This window comes from Engraulis encrasicolus, chromosome 10 (assembly GCF_034702125.1).
Source record: "Engraulis encrasicolus isolate BLACKSEA-1 chromosome 10, IST_EnEncr_1.0, whole genome shotgun sequence".
Lineage (NCBI taxonomy): Eukaryota > Metazoa > Chordata > Actinopteri > Clupeiformes > Engraulidae > Engraulis > Engraulis encrasicolus.
The window spans coordinates 53707639-53727578 of NC_085866.1; the positions used below are offsets into that span (position 1 = coordinate 53707639).

The following is a 19940-nucleotide window of genomic DNA, read 5'->3' on the forward strand; positions in this document are numbered from 1 at the left end:
GCCCCATGCAATGGGTGCGAGGTCAAAGAGAGGGTCGAAAGGCAGAGGTTGGCGAGCACTTAGGGTGTCCCTTCCTTCAAACCTTACTAGGGGGTCGATGTCCCAGAGGATAGAGCATGGCTTTATCTTGGCTGCATAGACCTCAGGCTGACTCTTCCTAGGGTAATCTCTTGCAGTGGGTAAGCTGGACTCGGACTGAAGAGGAGTTAGCACTAGGGGAGTGTCTGGATGCATTGCTTGAACCATCTCTGGTTCCTCGCAAGACTCCTGGGGGGTAGGCTCTCTGGCGCCCCCCTGATCAGCTTTTGCAGCTGCTACCAGCTTGCTAACAGAGGCTGGGTCTACCCTAACTGTTTTCTCTTCTAACAATTCAGGGGAAACTGGAGGCATTGGCAAGGCCCACGTGGGCTCGTTGCAAGGCTCCAGAGGGTGGGGCTCGTCAGCGACACCCTGGCAGGTTAGGTTCTCCTGGGCAGTGGGGAGTTCTCTAAACCTATAAACGCTGGTGGACACATGCCGCTTGTGTTCCAGCTCCGCCCGCAGGGCGCGAAGTAAAGTGAGTAGCTGTAGCTTTCCTTCTACACTAGTGACTCTACTAGGGTCGGCCATTTTGTCCATTGTGATGGCAATGGCCTGTTTGCATTCTCTTTCGCTAAGGGTGCAAACCATCTCTTGAACGGCAGAGGGAGTGTTGACTAGTCCCGTGACTGAGTCACTGAGCTCCGTGCCTAGGGAGTATGAGGGTGCCATTCTTAGTGGCCGGCTAAACACTTGTTTTGCAGGTTTAGACTAATTTCGGGGTAAACAATTGACTCATTAGATTTGGCTAATCTAATTGTTGAATAGTTGCCCTGCGCAGTACTAATTATCTTGTCGCTAAGCGTACGGGTTTGTTAATCAATTACGCTAAGATCGTTATCTGACCCTACAATTAATTAATCGGATAGTAATTGGTTTCCCATGGGAAGTTAATACTAACATTAACTAATTCAGTCAGAATGTTGTCTAACGCGGTAATTCATTGGACCTCGAGTATCACAGAGCGTTACGAGAAATCAATACTAGTTGTCAATTAATTAGGTTAGAAATCAAACTTGAATTTAAATCAATTAATTCGAGTGTCTTGGTAATTCACTTTAGGCGTAACTAATACTGGATTTTAATGAGGTAGATTAGAACTTAATCTAATTCTATTCCTAATTAATATGCGAGTATTAATCAGTTCTACAGGAATTAACACTTGTCATTAATTAACTGTAATCAAATTTAATTTACTGTGCTAATTAATTAACTTGCGCACATTTGTAAGTTACACTTTGTAGCAAGGTTTCAGTTATGAAATTTGCTTGACACACTTTTAGTTGTTTACTCACTGTTAGAGTTCACTCTGAATTATACATTGGCCTTTAACTGTTATTTAAGACAGTTTGTTAGTCATTGCAGTTTGTACACCAACCATTAAACCACTATCCTCACGCGCAGGCGTCAGTAATGTAGGGGTAGTCGCGTGAGGATCGAAATCCTCACACGGACCGCACCACGTAATGTAGGGGTAGTCGCGTAAGAATCGGAATTCTTACACGGGTCGCACCGGTAATGTAATTGAAGTTACGTTAATGTATGGGAAGCTGCGTGTGGATTTACTCCTCATGCGGCTATACCAGGAATTGAAGGTAAAATCTCGTTTGGGAATTTAATTAATTATGAATTCATTAATATTAATAAATAAATAAATTAAAATGGAATTTAAGAACCGTCTCATAAAATCCTTGGATTATCAATCACAATATTCAACAATAAATTGCTAAACACAGAATTAACAATAAGTTTTGTACTGGGGTTACTCAGCGGTTCACAGTGAACAGTAAGGCCTATTCTCTGTGATCAGCTGGGGTACACAAGCACAAAAGTTGATCTGAAGGCAAAGTTCTAATAATAGGTTGGTTGGGTGTACAAAGTAACAAGGACAACAAAATGCAATCAAATGATTTACTTTTATTAACTACTAGGATAACTAATAAAATGCATTACATTCAAAGTCGGTTAAATGGAATAATAACAAAAATAAGGCACAATAATATAAAACAAGAAAGAAAATAAAAGAGGGGAAAAGAAAGAAGAGGGGGACAGGCGTTCAGCCTGTGTGTGTGTGTGTGTGTGTGTGTGTGTGTAGCAGGGGTCTGGTTGCTATAGGCTACCACGTGTGTGTGGTTGGCTAAGCTAGCATTAGCTACAGAAAGCATAGACAATGGGAAGGCTACTGATAAGTAGCTGCTTAGCAAAGGCCTAATGTCGACTAGGCAGGGCCCAAAGGGTCCACAACAATGTCTGGGTTTCTGTAATAAATGCACACAATTCCGAATGGAATGGAGAGAAATGAAAGGGGATGAGAGAGTAGTAGTCAGTGGGAGGAACTACTGTATGTGCGTGTCTGTTGCTGGGCAACAATGGCGTCCTCTCGGCTAGGTTAACGTTAGCATCAGAACCGTGAACAATAGGGATAGCTAGCAGCTATGTAGCAAGTAAACCGTGTGGTTTCAGGCGCTTCAAGTCCCTTAGTGGACACGCGAATGTATCAAAGGGTTCTGGAATTAACGATAACAAGTCCGAGTAGAACAGAGAGAGAAAGAAAACGAAATAAAAGAAATAACAAGTAGGAGACGTTGCCGTCTACGCAGCCATTACGAGTTGTAAAACTACAGGAAGTGGGGTTTCAGCGTGCTTGTGTAGGCGCTGCAAGCCCAACTTGGCTAATGGCTAACTTGCAGAGCGCTCCGAGCAGAGTTGGCTATTCAGAGAATGGTTTACTACAGATTATGCACTCAAAGTGTATAAAAGAGTACCGAAATGCTCGGAGGGTTCTGAGAATCAAGTATTTCGAAAGGGAGAGAGTGAAAGAACGAGAGAGAGGGAGAGATATACAGAGAGAAGGGAAAGAGAGATGGAACTCTAGTGGCTATGCGTGTCTGTGTAAACAAATGGTTAGCGTTGCGTTGCTAACCTAGGGCCGGCTATGGCCAGTTACAACAAAAGGGCGCAGCGCGTATTTCTTGACTAGTCGGCGAAACGGTCGCGCTATGACGGTCCTCGGAGAGTTCAGAATATTGATGGTTAAATCAATACTTGAACTATTCCGTGCGAACGACACAAGCGGGGTCGCTAGGCTTAGTAGCCAGTAATACAGAATGGGTTAGCAGAGGGGAACCTAAGCTAAGAAGAAGGATAGACAGAGAAGCAGGAGAAATGCAAATAAACATGTGCACATGAAAAATAACTCAAGTCATAGTTCAAAACACATCTATCTCAGTACATAAGCTATGCCCAGTGCCTACTGTGTGAGATGAAGAGGAGGATCCAGTTTCCAAAGGCGCGGTACGTCCGTCTGGAAATGGGGATTGCAGTCCACGTTTCTCTCGTCCTCGAGAGTTTGGGGCTGCAAAAGTCTTTGTTGTTGCGGCTTCGAGATTCTTCGGTTGAATCCCAAATGCAAGAAGTTTGTTCCACGGAGGCGTGCGTGGATATTTTCTCGCAGTGAGCTCGCCTTAGCCCACAGTGTCCGGATAAAAGTCTTAAGATATGACCAGGCAAGACCTTAGACTTGAAGTGAGGAATTCTTTGCAAAGTGTGTGTAAGATGAACTCAGCAGTCTATGTTTGTTATTCGGCCAGATATCAAACAATACTGTGTCCAAAGGTTGATGCGCAAGTTGCTCTATGCGTCTCGTCCGTCCCGCGGTCAAAACTAGAGTGACGAACAATGGTCCCTGGGGAACACTTCACGTGTGGCCAGGTGATTGTGAATGGGGCTTTAGTCACAGCGCCTCCTAAAGGAGGAGGACTGAGAACAACATGGCAGGGACCCTGGGCCAGCCATTTGGCAATCAGAGGGAAAGTAACTCTTATACTAGTGATTATTGATGACCTTCGTCTCAATCATCATCAGTTTGAGTCACATGATTCTCATAACTTTGTCATGAGTTTCTCTGCGTAGAGAAGTGGCAGGAATTATACCTACAGTGTACACGGCGGCAATATCGGCCATGCATGCCAAAGTGGGGGGCATGACAGTTGGCTCGCATACACTAGTTAAGCGTTTTCTAAAGGGCACGCTACGGCTGAGACCTCAGCGACGGAACCCGACACCACCGTGGGACTTGCTCCTGGTACTGGAGGCGTTGCGCAAGCCACCTTTCGAGCCTCTGGAGGAGGCTGACCTCAAGTGGCTCTCTATGAAGACGGCCTTCCTCCTGGCTATGGCTTCAGCTAGGAGAGTGGGGGAGTTGCACGCCCTCTCGGTCAGCCAGGAATGTCTGCGGTGGAGCTCTGGTGGCACCGGGGTTACCCTTTGGCCCAACCCCTCGTTTCTACCAAAGGTCTTGCCATCATCATATGTCAATGTGCCTCTGCGGCTGGCTGCCTTCCGCTCTTCATCCCAGGAGGGTGACGGCGAGCTGACTGACACCCTGCTATGCCCCGTACAAGCCTTGGGATTTTATATGCGGGCGAGTGCTGCCTCACGACAGTCTGATTGCCTATTTGTCTGCCACTTGGGGAGTAGACGGGGTCAAGCCTTGTCCAAGCAACGGCTGTCCAAGTGGATTGTGGATGCCATTTCATGTGCTTATACCTACAGCGGCCAGACAGCTCCTCACGGCGTTCGGGGTCATTCCATGCGGAGTGTGGCTACATCGTGGGCGGCCCTGAGAGGAATCCTGCTCCCCAACATTTGTGCCGCTGCATCGTGGACATCGGCTTGTACATTTGCCCGGTTTTATCGAGTCAACGTGGTGACGCATGGCTCCTTGGCTGCGGAGACCCTTCAAAGCTCTTTGTAGCCCTCAGCCTGGGTGCGTTGGTTTTCCTCGTGACCTTTTTGTTATACGTCATCCAGTGCTGAAAGCACCGCCTGGCGGTCAGAAGGAACGAAATAGAACGAGGGTTATGTATATAACCACGGTTCTATGAGTTCCGGATGACCGCCAGGCCTTGGCAGTCACTCGGAATGCTGACGAGAAGATTGCCAAGCATTGCCTTCCGGGTGAGCACGCAATTAATGCCAGGGCAAGCGTGCACGTCACCCGGGGGTCACCATGTGACTTTGTTGATATTAAGACTCAACCTGCATGCAAGCATGTGATGAACATTCAGTGCTGAAAGCACCGCCTGGCGGTCATCCGGAACTCATAGAACCGTGGTTATATACATAACCCTCGTTTTTTGCTGTTGCTGCTTATGATCTGTCAAATAGGTGTGATTGGAGGAGCCAGTGTGAGAGCAGTGTAGTGTCCCTCGCTGAACCCTGCCCAGGGCTCCCTAAGCACCTGGAGACCACATACACCTGTGTGCCAGCAAGTGAGTAATGGGGCTGAATTTCTAAACACCGGTGATGGGTAACCTGCATTCAGAAATAATCCAGTGCCACATATTCCAAATTACCTAGTTTTACCAGCGGCTTTCGCAACATGGCCTACAGGACAGGTAAAGCTAGAACTATTGGAAAACATGGCACTGGATTGTAGCTGATGAATCCAGGTTGCCCATCACTGCTAAGCAGTCAATGATCTCACCCACACATTTTGGGAACAATATGGCACAATGTGGGAAATGTCCTTGTCAGTTTAATGAGATGTCATGCCATTACATAACCTTGTAGTGAACAAACTCTCCGTTTCAGAATCATTGGTGGCATGTGATGGCCAGCCTTTGACCATCGACTGTGGTAAGGAAATGTTGCACTGATATTTTTTCCCAGCGGGTTCTGGTTCATATTTAGTGAAAAGATGTGTCTTTGACAATGGCATACTACCATGGCACATGGCTCCACTTTTCTCTCTTAATAGAAATGGTGGTCAACACTGCTCTTCTGGCAAAAAATACCCAGGTTGCCATATAAAACACCTTTGAAAGGCCTTTGAAAACCATTTCCCACCAAACTACTAAAACCAGTTCCTGTAGTGACCTGTGATGAAACAAAATGGTTAAAGGCATAGTCCAACATGTTTCCATACTGCACTATGTTCTCTGATCTGAACTCACATGAGTGTTTTTAAATATGGAGAACATGGAAAAGCTTGGCGACATTTAAGTTTACATAACATTTGGCAGACTCTTTAATAATGAACATAATTCAGTATAGAAACACAGTGGAGTGTGTTTTGAAGTTTGATATGTTTGAAACATGTTTTTTTCCAAGCCAAAATGAACTGATGGCGTTTGTAAATGTCTATAAAAGCCATGAAGTGGATAAAACACACCCGCAGAAGCCCTGAAGAAAAAAAAAACACCTCTTTAAATTTCCCTACATGGCGACACTTGAAAAACTGAACCAGTGTTGTCGTCGTTTATGAACAAATCAACACTCTTGAACAGCTCCTACAACAGCTCCTAGATCTAGAACGATGGGAACCAAATAACAGCTTCCATTTAATTTGAGCATGTGACCTTCATGTGAGTACTTTCATTTGGAAAAAAACTGCCTCAGAAACTGTCAGAAATGGAATTTAGAAGGCGGAGTCAAAAATGCTTCACACTGAATAAATAATTCGAAAACGTCTCTTTGAAAGGAGCAAGCAACTATGACCTGGATCCCGATAAAGAGTCCTTAATCTCTAGAACAAAAGCATTATGGATTCAAGGCAAGGCAAGGCAAATGTATTTGTATAGCGCATTTCATATCGTCTGGTTAACACCAGACCTAATCACAAGTGAGATTAGGTCTGGGGAGTTGCCTATTGTAAATTCTGTAGGGGCCGGAATACTTGGCTATTATGACACACTGCCCTGCTCTCTGATTGGGCAGAGAAACTGTAAAGGTCGGAATGCTTGGCCATTATGACACAGGGACCATTGAGAGTAAATAGAATGGAGGCCAAAATTCTATTTCATTGTTGAAGCCAAGTTGGAGCCAAGGTTGGACCCAAAAAGACCAAAAAATGGCCAAATCCCATTCATTCCTATGAGAGACATAAAACCCTGTATCTCCCTTAAATGCCACTCCAGGGGGATAATGTTTCGCTCAACTAGTAGGTCCCCTTGCTCTCCAACTTACCAGGGTGGTGATTTTTTGTGGTGATGTTTTGTTTTAGAGAGATATTAAAAGTTAAATTGACCAATGAGCATCAGAACATGGTTTGATTGACCGTTAGAAGTCTTGTTGTTGTCCAATCAGCACCTGCGTTTGGCGTTGCTAAGGTGGAATGTAAGTTGGAATGTTCCCAAATCTGGCTTCAAAGCGTTGAATGGCAAATAGCGTTGATTTGGCGTCCATTCTATTTACTGTCAATGCACAGGGCCCATGATCTTGGACGTTATGAGTCATCCTCGCCAGATCGAAACGATTGTGTAGAACTAAAGGCAGTATGGGAGTTCCCAGGCTACATTTCATACACAGGTGCAACTCAATGTGCTTCACAAAACTAACAAATGCAAAAAGAAAGGAAACAGGGAATAAAGAAGGGAATAAATTAGAGTCAAAGAACATCTAAAACATTAAGATAAAACATAAGGTAAAAATAATAGTAATAATAATAAAATAAAAAATAAACATAAACATAAAAAAAGAAGAATTATATATAATTTAAGCTAGGGGAAAGCATCTGAGAACAGCTTTGTCTTGAGTCTAGATTTAAAGCTATCAATAGTGGTTGCTGTTCATTTCATTCTGTTTGAATAGCCCTTGAGCTGAGCTGATCTCTTATTCCTCTTTTGTGGATGTGGATGGTTTTTTGTGACAAGCAGTCTAGCGTCTAGCAGCTTTTAATCACAGGTGTATGCATCATTTATTTCTTTACAGGACAAGATGTCATAAAAATCCTCTATAGCAATGAGGGACGCAGAGATCTGACTACCTGCAATCGAGGATGGCGCAAAAATCAGTTTCATTGCTATTCTGAAAAAACCTTCTCCCACATGGCTAACAGGTTATACCCTATGCATATGCTCTTGTCCAAGTATTGCAAGGAACTTACAATTTTTCTAACCACATAACTATAAACATATCAAAGAGCGTACAATCAGTTTGTATGAAAACCCTGTATGTGAACACTAATGAGATCTTGAATCTTGTGACATCAAGGTGTGACGGGAAGACTCGGTGCACTGAGATGGCTTCAAGTCCCTTGTTCTCTGAACCTTGTCCTGGGATCTTTAAATATTTGGAAGTTTCATTCACCTGTCTGCCTGCAGGTAAACTAATATTACTTATATGTCTGGTTTAGGAGTTTTTTGGGGGGTGGGAGGTGCGGGGGGGGCGCTTTACAAGCATTTATTGGTGTTTTATATGACAGGACAGTGAAGCAGAGGCAGGAAGCGAGTTGGGAGAGAGAGACGGGGAAGGGCTGGCAAAGGACTCGGGTCGGGAATCGAACCCGAGTCGGCCAAGCAGTAGACGAGTGCCCTACCATTAAGCCAGGTTAGGGCCCTGGTGTAGGAATTGACCTTGTTATCTGGTGTGTGTGAATTGACCTTGTTTTCCACATGCTATTATAATAACTTGTCTTTATCCATCAAGAGCGGACGATTACGTGTGAAGGCTCATTCACCACCCTTGCCTGCGGTAAATGTTACTCAGTGACTACATTACCTCCTATAAGTGCCAATATTTACATCTTGTCTGTTCAACAGCTTTGACAAAGGCATGTGTGTTTTCAATTTCCAGACCATGGTGCCATTAAGATCCACTCTGCCACATTTGGGCGCTCGGACAAAAAAATCTGCTCTGAAGGCCGACTTGCTTTTCAAACATCTAATGATAAGTGTGGCGGTGCCAATGATGTGATGGGAGTGTCTGAAAAGTAATAATATAATATAATATAATATAATATAATATAATATAATATAATATAATATAATATAATATAATATAATATAATATAATATAACAATTTAATATAATACAATACATTGGATAGTGCGTATGATAAATGCATGCGTTTTATAGGTGTGACGGCAAAACTACCTGTGATCTGCATGCCAGCAATGGAGTTTTTGGGGATCCTTGCACTGGAACCTACAAGTACCTGGACGTGCGCTACAGCTGTGTGCCTTTCAGTAAGTACAACAGGACTTACAACTGTGCTTCATTAGCTGATATGTTTATCAGATGACGTCTGGTTTGATTTATCTCATCTCTTCACAGGAAACTGATGCACCTGTACAGCTACAAGCTCATCTTTCACCAAGACTGATCTCCGTTGAATATTGACAGATCCATGGACTGATCTCCACTCAATAGAGTTTGCAAGTCACCTGGAAGCACGTAGTCTTACCATTGAGCAGAAGCTTATGCGACTAGACATAACAGCAGGAAGTCCTTATAGCTCACGCGAGGTGTGAGATGTAGTTGTAAAAAATTCCCGATTACCCTAGGGATAGCAGCATTACTTTATTGTTATGTTTCGTTTGATAAACACACCCATGTGGTTGTGCTGTACCTTTTGTTAATAAGGAATGAATGCAGGGACACGCGAATGTCGGTTATTAATGTACGTCTTATATTTTTGTCAAACCTGCATCCCTATGGCTTGTTACATGGTGGGAATCTCCCTGGAAACTGGATGCCGTTAAAATGCTAATACTCTGCATAAAACTTGATGTCACCCACTTGCGACCTCTATTGAATGAATCATAATCCTGCAGTATGAAAGGACTTCAGCAAATAGTCTGGACTTGGCTGGAAAGTACATCATATATTCATGTCTTCTAATGGTTAATGCAGAGAATTTACTTTGCAAGCCTGATCTCTGATTATTTTGTTATGTTGGGTGATTGGAACCGTCTCTTCATAATCTGAAGCTTCCTAACCTTTGAATTTAATGGAGGTAAAGACTATGTAATCATTGGCATAAAAAGGCAACATCAATTGTGTACATACCTGCTAGTGTTGTACCGTGTAATACATGCAAAATCTAAGACTGGTTAATCTGTGTTTCCAGTAAACATTCACTGTCCATATACGGTGTTCTATTTTGCTTTTATGTCAAGATGGCAAATGAAAAGATAAATTAATCGAAACAAATTTCTAAGAAAAAATTAAGGTCAGTAAGGGTTTTACAGACCATTGTCCATAGCACTGTGTGTGTGTGTGTGTGTGTGTGTGTGTGTGTGTGTGTGTGTGTGTGTGTGTGTGTGTGTGTGTGTGTGTGTGTGTCATAAACAGGGAAGGCCATAAGAAATCAAGACCCTCTGATACCTTAAGTCACCTTTATTACACACTATCCACTAACTAAACGTACATAATTATATACATGAAATGTTGTGTTTTTACACTCACCATAATCCTAACTCATCATAGTACAGTGTAGCAATGTATACTGTTACAAACTGTGTCACACTATGCTTCCTATAGATACACTGAAAACAGATATGTTGAATAAAAGTGTTACCTTGAGCTGTAGTAAAATGAAGTGCATGCTTGACACGTAGTGGAGCCAACGGTGTTGGTGGTGATCCGTCTCCGGGTGTTGTCTCAGCATGGAAGATTACTGACATAGACTCCAACACCATCACATCCCACTCTGTGCTCCCCCACCAGCCTGGAACAAACATGCACTGTTTCAATGCGGGTACACATCTGAAAACAAGTATTTGAATAAACTGAATGCTTCAGTGTGTCCTTTCAGCCTCAGCTAAGGTAGTCTGTCATGCACTCCACCACAGGTATCCAGGTAAATCAAAGTGCAGGAATTTGGTCATACATGTATGTGAGCTGTCACATGAAAACTTGCCACTAGCCGGCCCCAGGGGCATAATTAGTTAATTGTAGATTTAAAAAGTGTGGATTTTAAGCTTTGCGATGATACTTTACATACACTTATATTTACTTTACATCACTTTACTTTACATCAGTTGTGCAGTGTTGACGTCAGGTGGATAGACAGCTTTTAAAGCTATGCCCACAATACAAGGTTTACCAAGCAATTAATCTCACGGGGGAGAGAAAGAGACCGTGTGTGTACTTAATCTTTCACCTCAATTACTTTCCAGAACTCCTCCTTTCCTTTATTAATGGGGGTTTCCCTAGAGTAAGGAGGAAACTAATATGAAATATAAATACAAAAAAATATTGCCATTCCTCCACCACAGAGTTTAGAGGCTGGTCACTAGTCTAGTTAGAGTCATCATCACAATGCTGCATAAGGAGCTGTATCTGATTATTTGTAAGTATGACATGTATTCTGTTATGGGACGACTTTTCAGTAAGGGGATCCGTTTTTCGATGTGTGGTTCTGAAAAAGAGCAAATGTTCATGTGCATCATGTAATAGCAACAGTAGTAATGATGTGAAATGGAAATGCAATGTGCTATCTACTAATTAGCTGAATTGACCAGGATGTACTAACCCCAACTCCGATGAAGTTGGGACGTTTGGTAAACAGTGAATAAAATCAAAATGCTATCATTTTCAAAACACTCAATCTATTCATTAGATGGAGAATAGTGAAAAGACAACATATTAAGTGTTAAAACCGAGAAAAAATATTGTTTTGGGGGACATATGTACTCATTTCTAATTTGAGAAATCCAACACGTCTCAAAAGAGTTGGGACGGGGACAATAAATGGCAGCAAATGTCGAGGAAGACTAAAAATAAAACAAAAGACAACACTTAACAGTTAAATACATTAACCGATGAGATGATTTTATATAAAAAACAGTGTTAATTCCTATCTTGGACATGATTTCACCAGCTTAAATGGTGGGTGTATTCCTTGTCATGTTTTGCAATGTTTTCCTTTCTGTAGTGCTTACAGTGTGACAGGTCTTGACCAAAAACCCACCATTTTATCACATGCTGGTCCTTATGATGGAGCCAAACTGTTAAAACATAAAACAATGCAATTTGACCTTACTATGTGGCAGTAATCAAAGATCTCCCTTCAAAATATAATGCATGAGTGGCTTTTCATGCTGTTTAAAACCCATTTATACCATTCAGCACTTTATTTAACTCTACAGATGAGTGAGAACATCTTAACCAATGCACTACTGCACCCGCATGCCATCATGGAGGCTGACTTTTGAAGCTAGCACTAACACAAGTTGGATGGTCCATTTTCACTGTAGCACAGGATGTGCAATGCTCTATTATTGTCAAAAAGAATGGACTTCTACAACTTCTGCTGACTTCTGTAAGCAAAGGACAGTTTCCCATGTCTTCTGGGTCTATTTCAAGTGAGCTCAGGTGCTTAGGAGAATGTTAAACCCCTGTGTCATTTTCATGCATTAAGCATTCTTAATATGGTCAATTTTCAATAGCTCTAGCACTCCAGGAATTAGAGTGAGACTATAGCCAATATATATTTCATGATGTCATGAACCTATACAATGATTTTATTAACAAAAATATGTCTTATATACACTCAATCGTGGTAAATCAAAGGGAATTCAAAAATGTATGTAATAACTATGGTAATTATTCCCTTTGCATCTTTAATTCTGAGTGACTCAGCCTCTCTGTGATGATCTTATACCTGGACACCTATATTGTCCGTCAGTACAATTCATTTTGAAATGTTCTTCTTTGTTGTTTTATCTTATTTGGATGTTTACTAAATTTCACTGATCCCCGTCCCAACTCTTTTGAGACGTGTTGGATTTATCAAATTAGAAATGAGTACATATGTCCCCCAAAACAATATTTTTTCTCGGTTTTAACACTTAATATGTTGTCTTTTCACTATTCTCCATCTAATGAATAGATTGAATGTTTTGAAAATGATAGCATTTTGATTTTATTCACTGTTTACCAAACGTCCCAACTTCATCGGAGTTGGGGTTTGTACGTAATTGTTCTTGAAAAACGTATTTATTAATTATATGAAATTGAAATGAAATGCCGTACTTTCAGATGTATTTTTCAACTCATTAATTTGAATTGACCTGAATGTATTGAGTTAGGCATATTATATAGTTGTTTTACAAACACTTAAATTAACTCAAACAAAACATGCTCATACCCATGTTACCTAGGGTTAGTGGTTGGTACATGGTACATGGTACCCTTAGTATACAAATAAGCAATCAGCATAATATCTGTATAACAATTGTCAACCTACAGGGACCATGTTGGAAATAAGTGTTTACGCTTTTACATGTTATCCCTCGGATACCTTTTGTCTGTCTTCCTATATCCATAAATACACCAAACCAAACCAAACCAAACATTTTTCTTTCTTTTTTTTCTTTTACCTTCACAGTGATTGCTGCCAGCTATCCATGGTGGACAAGTGCAGGTAACTATGTTATATACTCACTAACTTATAGAATTTACAATGTAGTAGTTATGGATGAGTATCAAATGTGTCTATGCACCCTACTATTGGTTACAAGGGCAGCACTATTACTATTTGGTTTACAGTTACCACTATAGTGCTAAATCATTCAGAAGGGCTATGGACAGCCTAGCCGGAACTACAAACCCCAACTCCATAGAAGTTGGGACACAATGTTAATTGTGAATAATAACAAAATACTGCCATTTTCAAAACGTCTGATTCTTACATTAGATGGAGAATGGCACAAAGAAAACATATCAGCCATCAAAACTGCCAAAAAATATTGTTTTGGGGGATATTCATGAATATGTAAAAACAACACGTCTCAAAAGAGTTGGGACGGGCACAATAAAAGGCAGCAAGGAAGACTAAGAACAAAACAAAAGACAACACTTAACAGTTAATTACATTAACCGATGAGATGATTTTATATAAAAACAGTGTTAATTCCTATCTTGGACATGATTTCACCAGCTTAAATGGTGGGTGTATTCCAATTTTCAATAGCTGTAATTCTTGGAGTGTTAGAGTGAGACTACAGCCAATATATATTTCATGATGTCATGAACCTATACAATGATTTTGATTACAAAAATATGTCTTATATATACACTCAATCATGGTAAATTGAAGGGAATTCAAAGATGTATGTAATAACTATGGTAATTATTCCCTCTGCATCTTTAATTCTGAGTGACTCAGCCTCTCTTTGATGGTCTTCTACCTGGACACTCATATTGTCCATCAGTACAATTCATTTCGAAATATTCTTCTTTGTTGTTTTATGTTATTTGGATGTTTATTACATTTCACTGATCCCCGTCCCAACTTATTTGAGACGTGTTGCAGTTATCAAATTAGAAATTAGTACATATGTCCCCCAAAACAATATTTTTTCTCGGTTTTAACACTTAATATGTTGAGTTTTCACTATTCTCCATCTAATGAATGGATTGAATGTTTTGAAAATTATAGCATTTTGATTTTATTCACAGTTTACCAAATGTCCCAACTTCACTGGAGTTGGGGTTTGTAGTAGACAGGATATGCTGTGGTATGTAAACCATTGAAATGGGTGGGGTAAATGGGCGTGGTAATATGGTGGATAGTCCTGTTTTACAAATTATTTATTTCAAAATGTAGTAGCTGTCATCTGTTCAGATGTTCTCTATTCTGGGGGGTGGGGAGGGTGTTAAATACGGTTAAATAAAGAGTGGACAGAACAGTATTGCACAATGTAACTTTTCTTCCGTTTCTGTTTAATGCTCTCTCTTTTTTTCAAGACGAACCTTTACCGTTCAAGCAACAAATCACATGTGCCAGGACACCACTTCTGCAGTGCCGTAAGATGAGCTCACTAAAATGAATTCTAGTCAAAGCTTATTGTGCTACAGCAGTTCATGAATGATGGTGGAAATTTTGTGTGTGGACAGACACTGGCGTGATAAAGATCTGGAATGCTGAATATACTCTGGTGGATTCACCAGACTGCCCCTTTTCCACTGCTGGGATCAACTGTCCTATTACACTAAATGTCCAAACACTAATATCAGAGAGGTACGATAAAACTCTACAGCCACATCACGATTTTCTCCTAATGTAAAACTTCCTACCAAAAGAGGGATTTCAAAGGCTGTGCTCATTTCCTATTTTACAGCTGCAATGGGGAAGAGCAGTGTGACACCGGACCTATTATTGAGTGTGGGAGACAATACAACGCCCTGGACATCCGCTACACCTGTCATACACCCAGTAGGTCTCACTCACTGTCACATGGAAATAAAGTATATATATATATTTTAAAGATTTTTTTGGTGTTTTTCGGCTTTATTTGATAGGACAGTGTGAGTGGTGGACAGGAAGCGAATTGGGAGAGAGACGGGGAGGGGTCGGCACAGGACCCGGGCCGGGAATCGAACCTGGGTCAGCCGTATGGCAGGCGAGTGCCCTACCGGTTGGTCACGGCAGGGCCACACATTGACTTATTAATTTATGAACTATGACCCTCTTCCTCAGAGGGTCAGGCAAGATATCTTACGGAGGTGTAACACTTAGGTACTGTAAAGTACGGTAAGTAAGTAAGTACATTTTATTTATAGAGCACATTTAAAAACAGTGCAAAACTGACCAAAGGGCTGTACAGTGACTGGCTAGGAGACGGAAGTTAGGCCTACTGTAGAAACAGGTCACTGTGTAAAAACAACTTTTATAATTATGTGATGACAGAAATCAGCTAATAGTCATAATACTACACATGTGACTCGTACAATAATGAAAATATATTCTCCAATTAGAAAATCATCTTAATAGTGTACAGTGCACAGAACATGTCATGATGATTCTTCCTCTCTCTCCCATAATCGTTGGAAACTAAGGAGTTTTTGGTTTCTTGTGAGTCAAATATGACCTTGTATTTTTTGCCTCTCTGTTACAGAGTCGTCATCGATTGCCTGTGAACAGACATCTTTGACCATCGACTGTGGTGAGGAAACACTGCCCCGATTTCTTTGTCAGCATGTCGTGCTTCAGGTCTAGCCTAATGAACTACTATAGGAACCCGCCCAGTGGCAGAGCATATCACAAAGTTGGTCTAGTGCCACACTATTGGAGATAACCTAAAAGCACATAAAACCCGCCCTTCAATGTTTTTTTAAAGATGCTGACTGCCTTGTCATTAGGTGCAGTTGAACAGTTTGAACCATACATGCAATGGTACTGACAATGATGACACATTGCTCCAATTCGTTCTTAGAGATGAAATGTGTGATGAAATCGTTTCACTATTTTTGGATAACCCTGTATGAGTTGAGCTGTTTGCCATTCCTCTTTAGTGCATACTTGTTACCTACTCATTACAGGTGTATCCATCATTTATCTCTGCAATGTTCTCTCCTTACAGGACAAGATGTTATCAAAATCCTCAGTAGTAACTATGGACGCACAGATCGCACTACCTGCATAGCCGGACGGCCCAGCAATCAGATTCAAAAAACAGACTGCCATGACGAAAAAGCCTTTGCCTACATGGCTAAAAGGTTGTATGCATGTGTTCTAGTCTAAGGGCTCTTACATTGTCAACGTGGGCTAATTATGATATCCACAGCACAATGCGAGTCACACGAGTCAAGTATCAAAATTTGAGAGCACGCACTTGGCTACGCATCGACGCATAACGGTGCCCAATGCTTAGTCTCGTGCTTAAAAATGCGATGACCATGTAAGCACCCTAAGTAGTGACATGGAACTTAGACTTTTTACATTTACCAGTACATTGTTCTTTCTTCACATACAAAACACATAATTTAACTATGGACAAACACAATCTTCATAAAAGAACTTGCATGCAGCATAATGTAATAAAGCCTGTACGTGAATGCTAATGAAAATTTGTCAATAACTTTCTAATTTAATGTGACCAGATGTGACGGGAAGACTCAGTGTTCTGCAGTGGCTTCAAACTCTGTGTTCTCAGATCCTTGTGGGGGAACCTTTAAGTATTTGGAAGTCTCATACACCTGTCAGCCTTCAGGTAAACTAATAATTGTATATCTCTGGTGTAGGAATTTACTTCGTTTTCTTTATTTACACCATACTATTATCATGACATTTCCTGAATGTGCGCTATAGCTGTGCACCTTTCAGTAAGTACAACAGGGCTTGGCATGTGCTTAGGAAGAGCTCACTGTGTAAAAACAACTTTTATAACTGTATGATGAAAGAAATCAACTAATAGTCATACTACTACACATGTGACTCGTACAATAATGAAAATGTAAAAATGTATTCTCCAATTAGGAGGTCATCATAATGGTGCACCAACCACCACTCCTACAAAAACCAAGCCCACAACCACCCCAAAACCAACGACTAAAACAACAGCCACTACCACAACCACCACCACAGTAAAACCAAACGAGGGGTTCTGTGCTGGTAAAGCAGATGGGCTCTACGCCAACCCCGAGGACAGTTCATCCTTCTACCAGTGCGCCCAAGGTGGCCGAACCTTCCTGACGAGTTGCGGCCCAAACCTGGTGTTCAGGGAGTCATGCAAGTGTTGTGACTGGAAACAGCCCACGGAGTTCTGTGTGGGTAAAGCCGACGGAATCTACGCAAACCCTGAAGATGAATCCTCCTTCTACCAATGCGCTAACGGCAGGACATTTCTGCAGAACTGTAACGCAAACCTGGTGTTCAGGGAGTCATGCCAGTGCTGCGACCGGAAACCAGTCACAGAGTTCTGTGCGGGTAAATCTGACGGCCTTCATGCCAACCCGGAAGACCAGTCTACATTCTACCAGTGTGCTCATGGAACGACCCACCTGCAGAACTGTGCTCCTACCCTGGTGTTCAGAGAATCGTGCAAATGCTGTGACTGGCCGTGAACTGTCAGTCTGGTAATCCAGTCCCCAGTGGCCTACTAGCTTCATATAGAGGGACTGTCCGTCACTTGGAATCATGCATACAGGAGCGTCACATACTGTACATCACCCACCAAGCATTCAGGTTTTTTTTTTGTAAAATAAGATAAAGTTAATTCAAACTTAAATAGTGCTGCTAACAGCTCGCCTGGGGATGGTAAATCACAGGGTTGCAGGTTGAATACCCAGTCTTACCAGTCCCTTCCGTGGCTGCATTGCCCCTGAGCAAGGCACATATCCCCACACTGCTCCAGGAACTGCAACCGATACCCTGTAATAGCTCACTGATTCTTGAGAAAGTGGCTAAAACAGGTTTCAATGTTGAAAGAAAAATCCCAAGTGAATCACAAACCATTATGATATGATGAAGTCCAATCTCCCCATTTTGTATTTTTGTTCAGAAATCAGACTTTTCTCCGATCATACCTTGTTTTTTGTCAACAACACTGTCAGACACAATTAAAATCGTTTTCATTTGGTTGCATATGTATCTGGAGAGTTTTTAAGTCATAGTGTGTATTTTTGGTTCACACACATGCCTTTAAAAGTTGAAAATTCACTTTTGTTCTATTTTAATACTGTTTCAAGTGTACTATTTTTTAAATAAGCATATTCATTTATAATATCCAACACTCCTTCTTACGGTGGTGACTTAAGAATTGACGGTGGTGACAGTAATCTGAGGGTGCCAACAGTGGCATCATTATTACCTGCATTTAGCAAAATAAATAGCCCTCTCAAGTCAATGGCATCTTGCATTAACACTTTATTTCTGTGTGTGCACACTGTACAGTATGTTTGTGTGTGTGCTTTTTCTTCATCAGTTAGATTATTTAGGAAGGAGGTCACTTATTCTTGAAAAATGTAGAAAAAAAACATGTTTTATGTTGTTCAAATCCAAAATATAGCAGAGGATTATCATAGACGAAGGTCTTGGCTGTGCAGAAAATGTATTGGCCAAGCTCCCAATGTTTGACATTTGTCATAAAATAGGCTCTTACTTGGTTTTGTCCACAGCATCACACAGAATTTGAAGAAAAAAAATGTTTACTGTATTCAAGTGAAGAATTACTTTAACAATTCAACATAATTGTAGATACATATTGGGAGCATATTCTTAAAACTTGTCAAAAACACGTAAAACATAGCCAGGCTGCGCCCTCCTAGTGACGCAACACCTTCGGTGGCGATTGCAAGTCTATGATAATCAGGCAACGTAAAACAGATGTTTTTTTGTGACCTCAATCAGCTGTCACCACCGTCAGGTCTTGTGACAGAAAAACCTCCAAATGCACCTCAGTGGAGGCTAGAGTATAATGTTGGATCACAATTATTACCAACATGTCTGATAATGTTTCATTAACCAGTACAATTTAGTAGAATATGGAACAAGATGACTAGCAGAGCAAAATCTGACGCTGGTGACATCTGACGGTGTGAGACAAAAAACGACTCTTTTACATATTATGTATTGTTTGTTTACATTAGCCATTTTGTTTTTTTCGCTCTGTTTCTTAGGTGATCCATACCTCTTCTGAAAAATATATATTAATTAACATTAATGTAATATAATACTATTAAAACCCCCGACGGTGTTGACAGTTAATGGTTGGGACAGTACTACTGTCCAAACAAATTAACAAATTGAGGAGAAAATAGTAAACTTACAGGAGCTTTAGTAAAGGCGAAGTATGCAGTAGAGCTAAAGGTTTGAAAAGGGGTCCTCAGTAATGACAATGACCTTGTGCATACCTGATTTTATTGTCTTTAAAAAAAAAAAAAAAAACTGACGGTGGTGACGCATATATGTGTTACACATTTTGAGTAATCAGAAAATAGTAGTAAATATTGTTTTACACTCACTATGTGCATATCTGTAGAACCACTTCAATACGTTCTTCCAAGTCATGGTGAAATTGTTCAATTCCATCAGTGATTTCTTTATTTTAAGTCAATTGAAATGATGACGTCTGTCCTCAGAACAGCTGTTTTTACAGGGTGTGGGCAGGTTTATAGCCATGAAAAGTAATACAATCACACTTAAATATTTCAAACAACTGTACATTTGTGTAACAGACCCCTTGGTCATTACCTGGATTCATGTTGTCCATGAAAATATAGTTGATTTTCAATAGAATTAGCATGTTTATTGCTGGCACATGTTTTTGCCAGACTTTCAAGAATCAGTGAGCTGTAAGTCACTTTGGATGTAAGAGTTAGCTAAGTGTAATGTAATGTAATACTCTACA

General features: G+C 41.0%; 1 protein-coding gene across 1 annotated transcript in view; it reads left to right on the forward strand.

Annotated features, from left to right (window-relative positions):
- LOC134457490 (uncharacterized) overlaps positions 1 to 19940 on the forward strand; it is a 69775-nt gene that overhangs the window by 19032 nt on the left and 30803 nt on the right. The window contains exons 8-24 of the mRNA XM_063209498.1: positions 5248 to 5351; positions 5674 to 5718; positions 7792 to 7918; positions 8074 to 8183; positions 8509 to 8553; positions 8656 to 8791; positions 8938 to 9047; positions 9205 to 9326; positions 11089 to 11155; positions 13196 to 13231; positions 14557 to 14616; positions 14707 to 14830; positions 14931 to 15025; positions 15708 to 15755; positions 16173 to 16308; positions 16693 to 16802; positions 17069 to 17651. Of these exons, the coding sequence (XP_063065568.1) occupies positions 5248 to 5351; positions 5674 to 5718; positions 7792 to 7918; positions 8074 to 8183; positions 8509 to 8553; positions 8656 to 8791; positions 8938 to 9047; positions 9205 to 9326; positions 11089 to 11155; positions 13196 to 13231; positions 14557 to 14616; positions 14707 to 14830; positions 14931 to 15025; positions 15708 to 15755; positions 16173 to 16308; positions 16693 to 16802; positions 17069 to 17651 (2058 nt within the window). The remainder of the gene's footprint in view (positions 1 to 5247; positions 5352 to 5673; positions 5719 to 7791; positions 7919 to 8073; positions 8184 to 8508; positions 8554 to 8655; positions 8792 to 8937; positions 9048 to 9204; positions 9327 to 11088; positions 11156 to 13195; positions 13232 to 14556; positions 14617 to 14706; positions 14831 to 14930; positions 15026 to 15707; positions 15756 to 16172; positions 16309 to 16692; positions 16803 to 17068; positions 17652 to 19940) is intronic.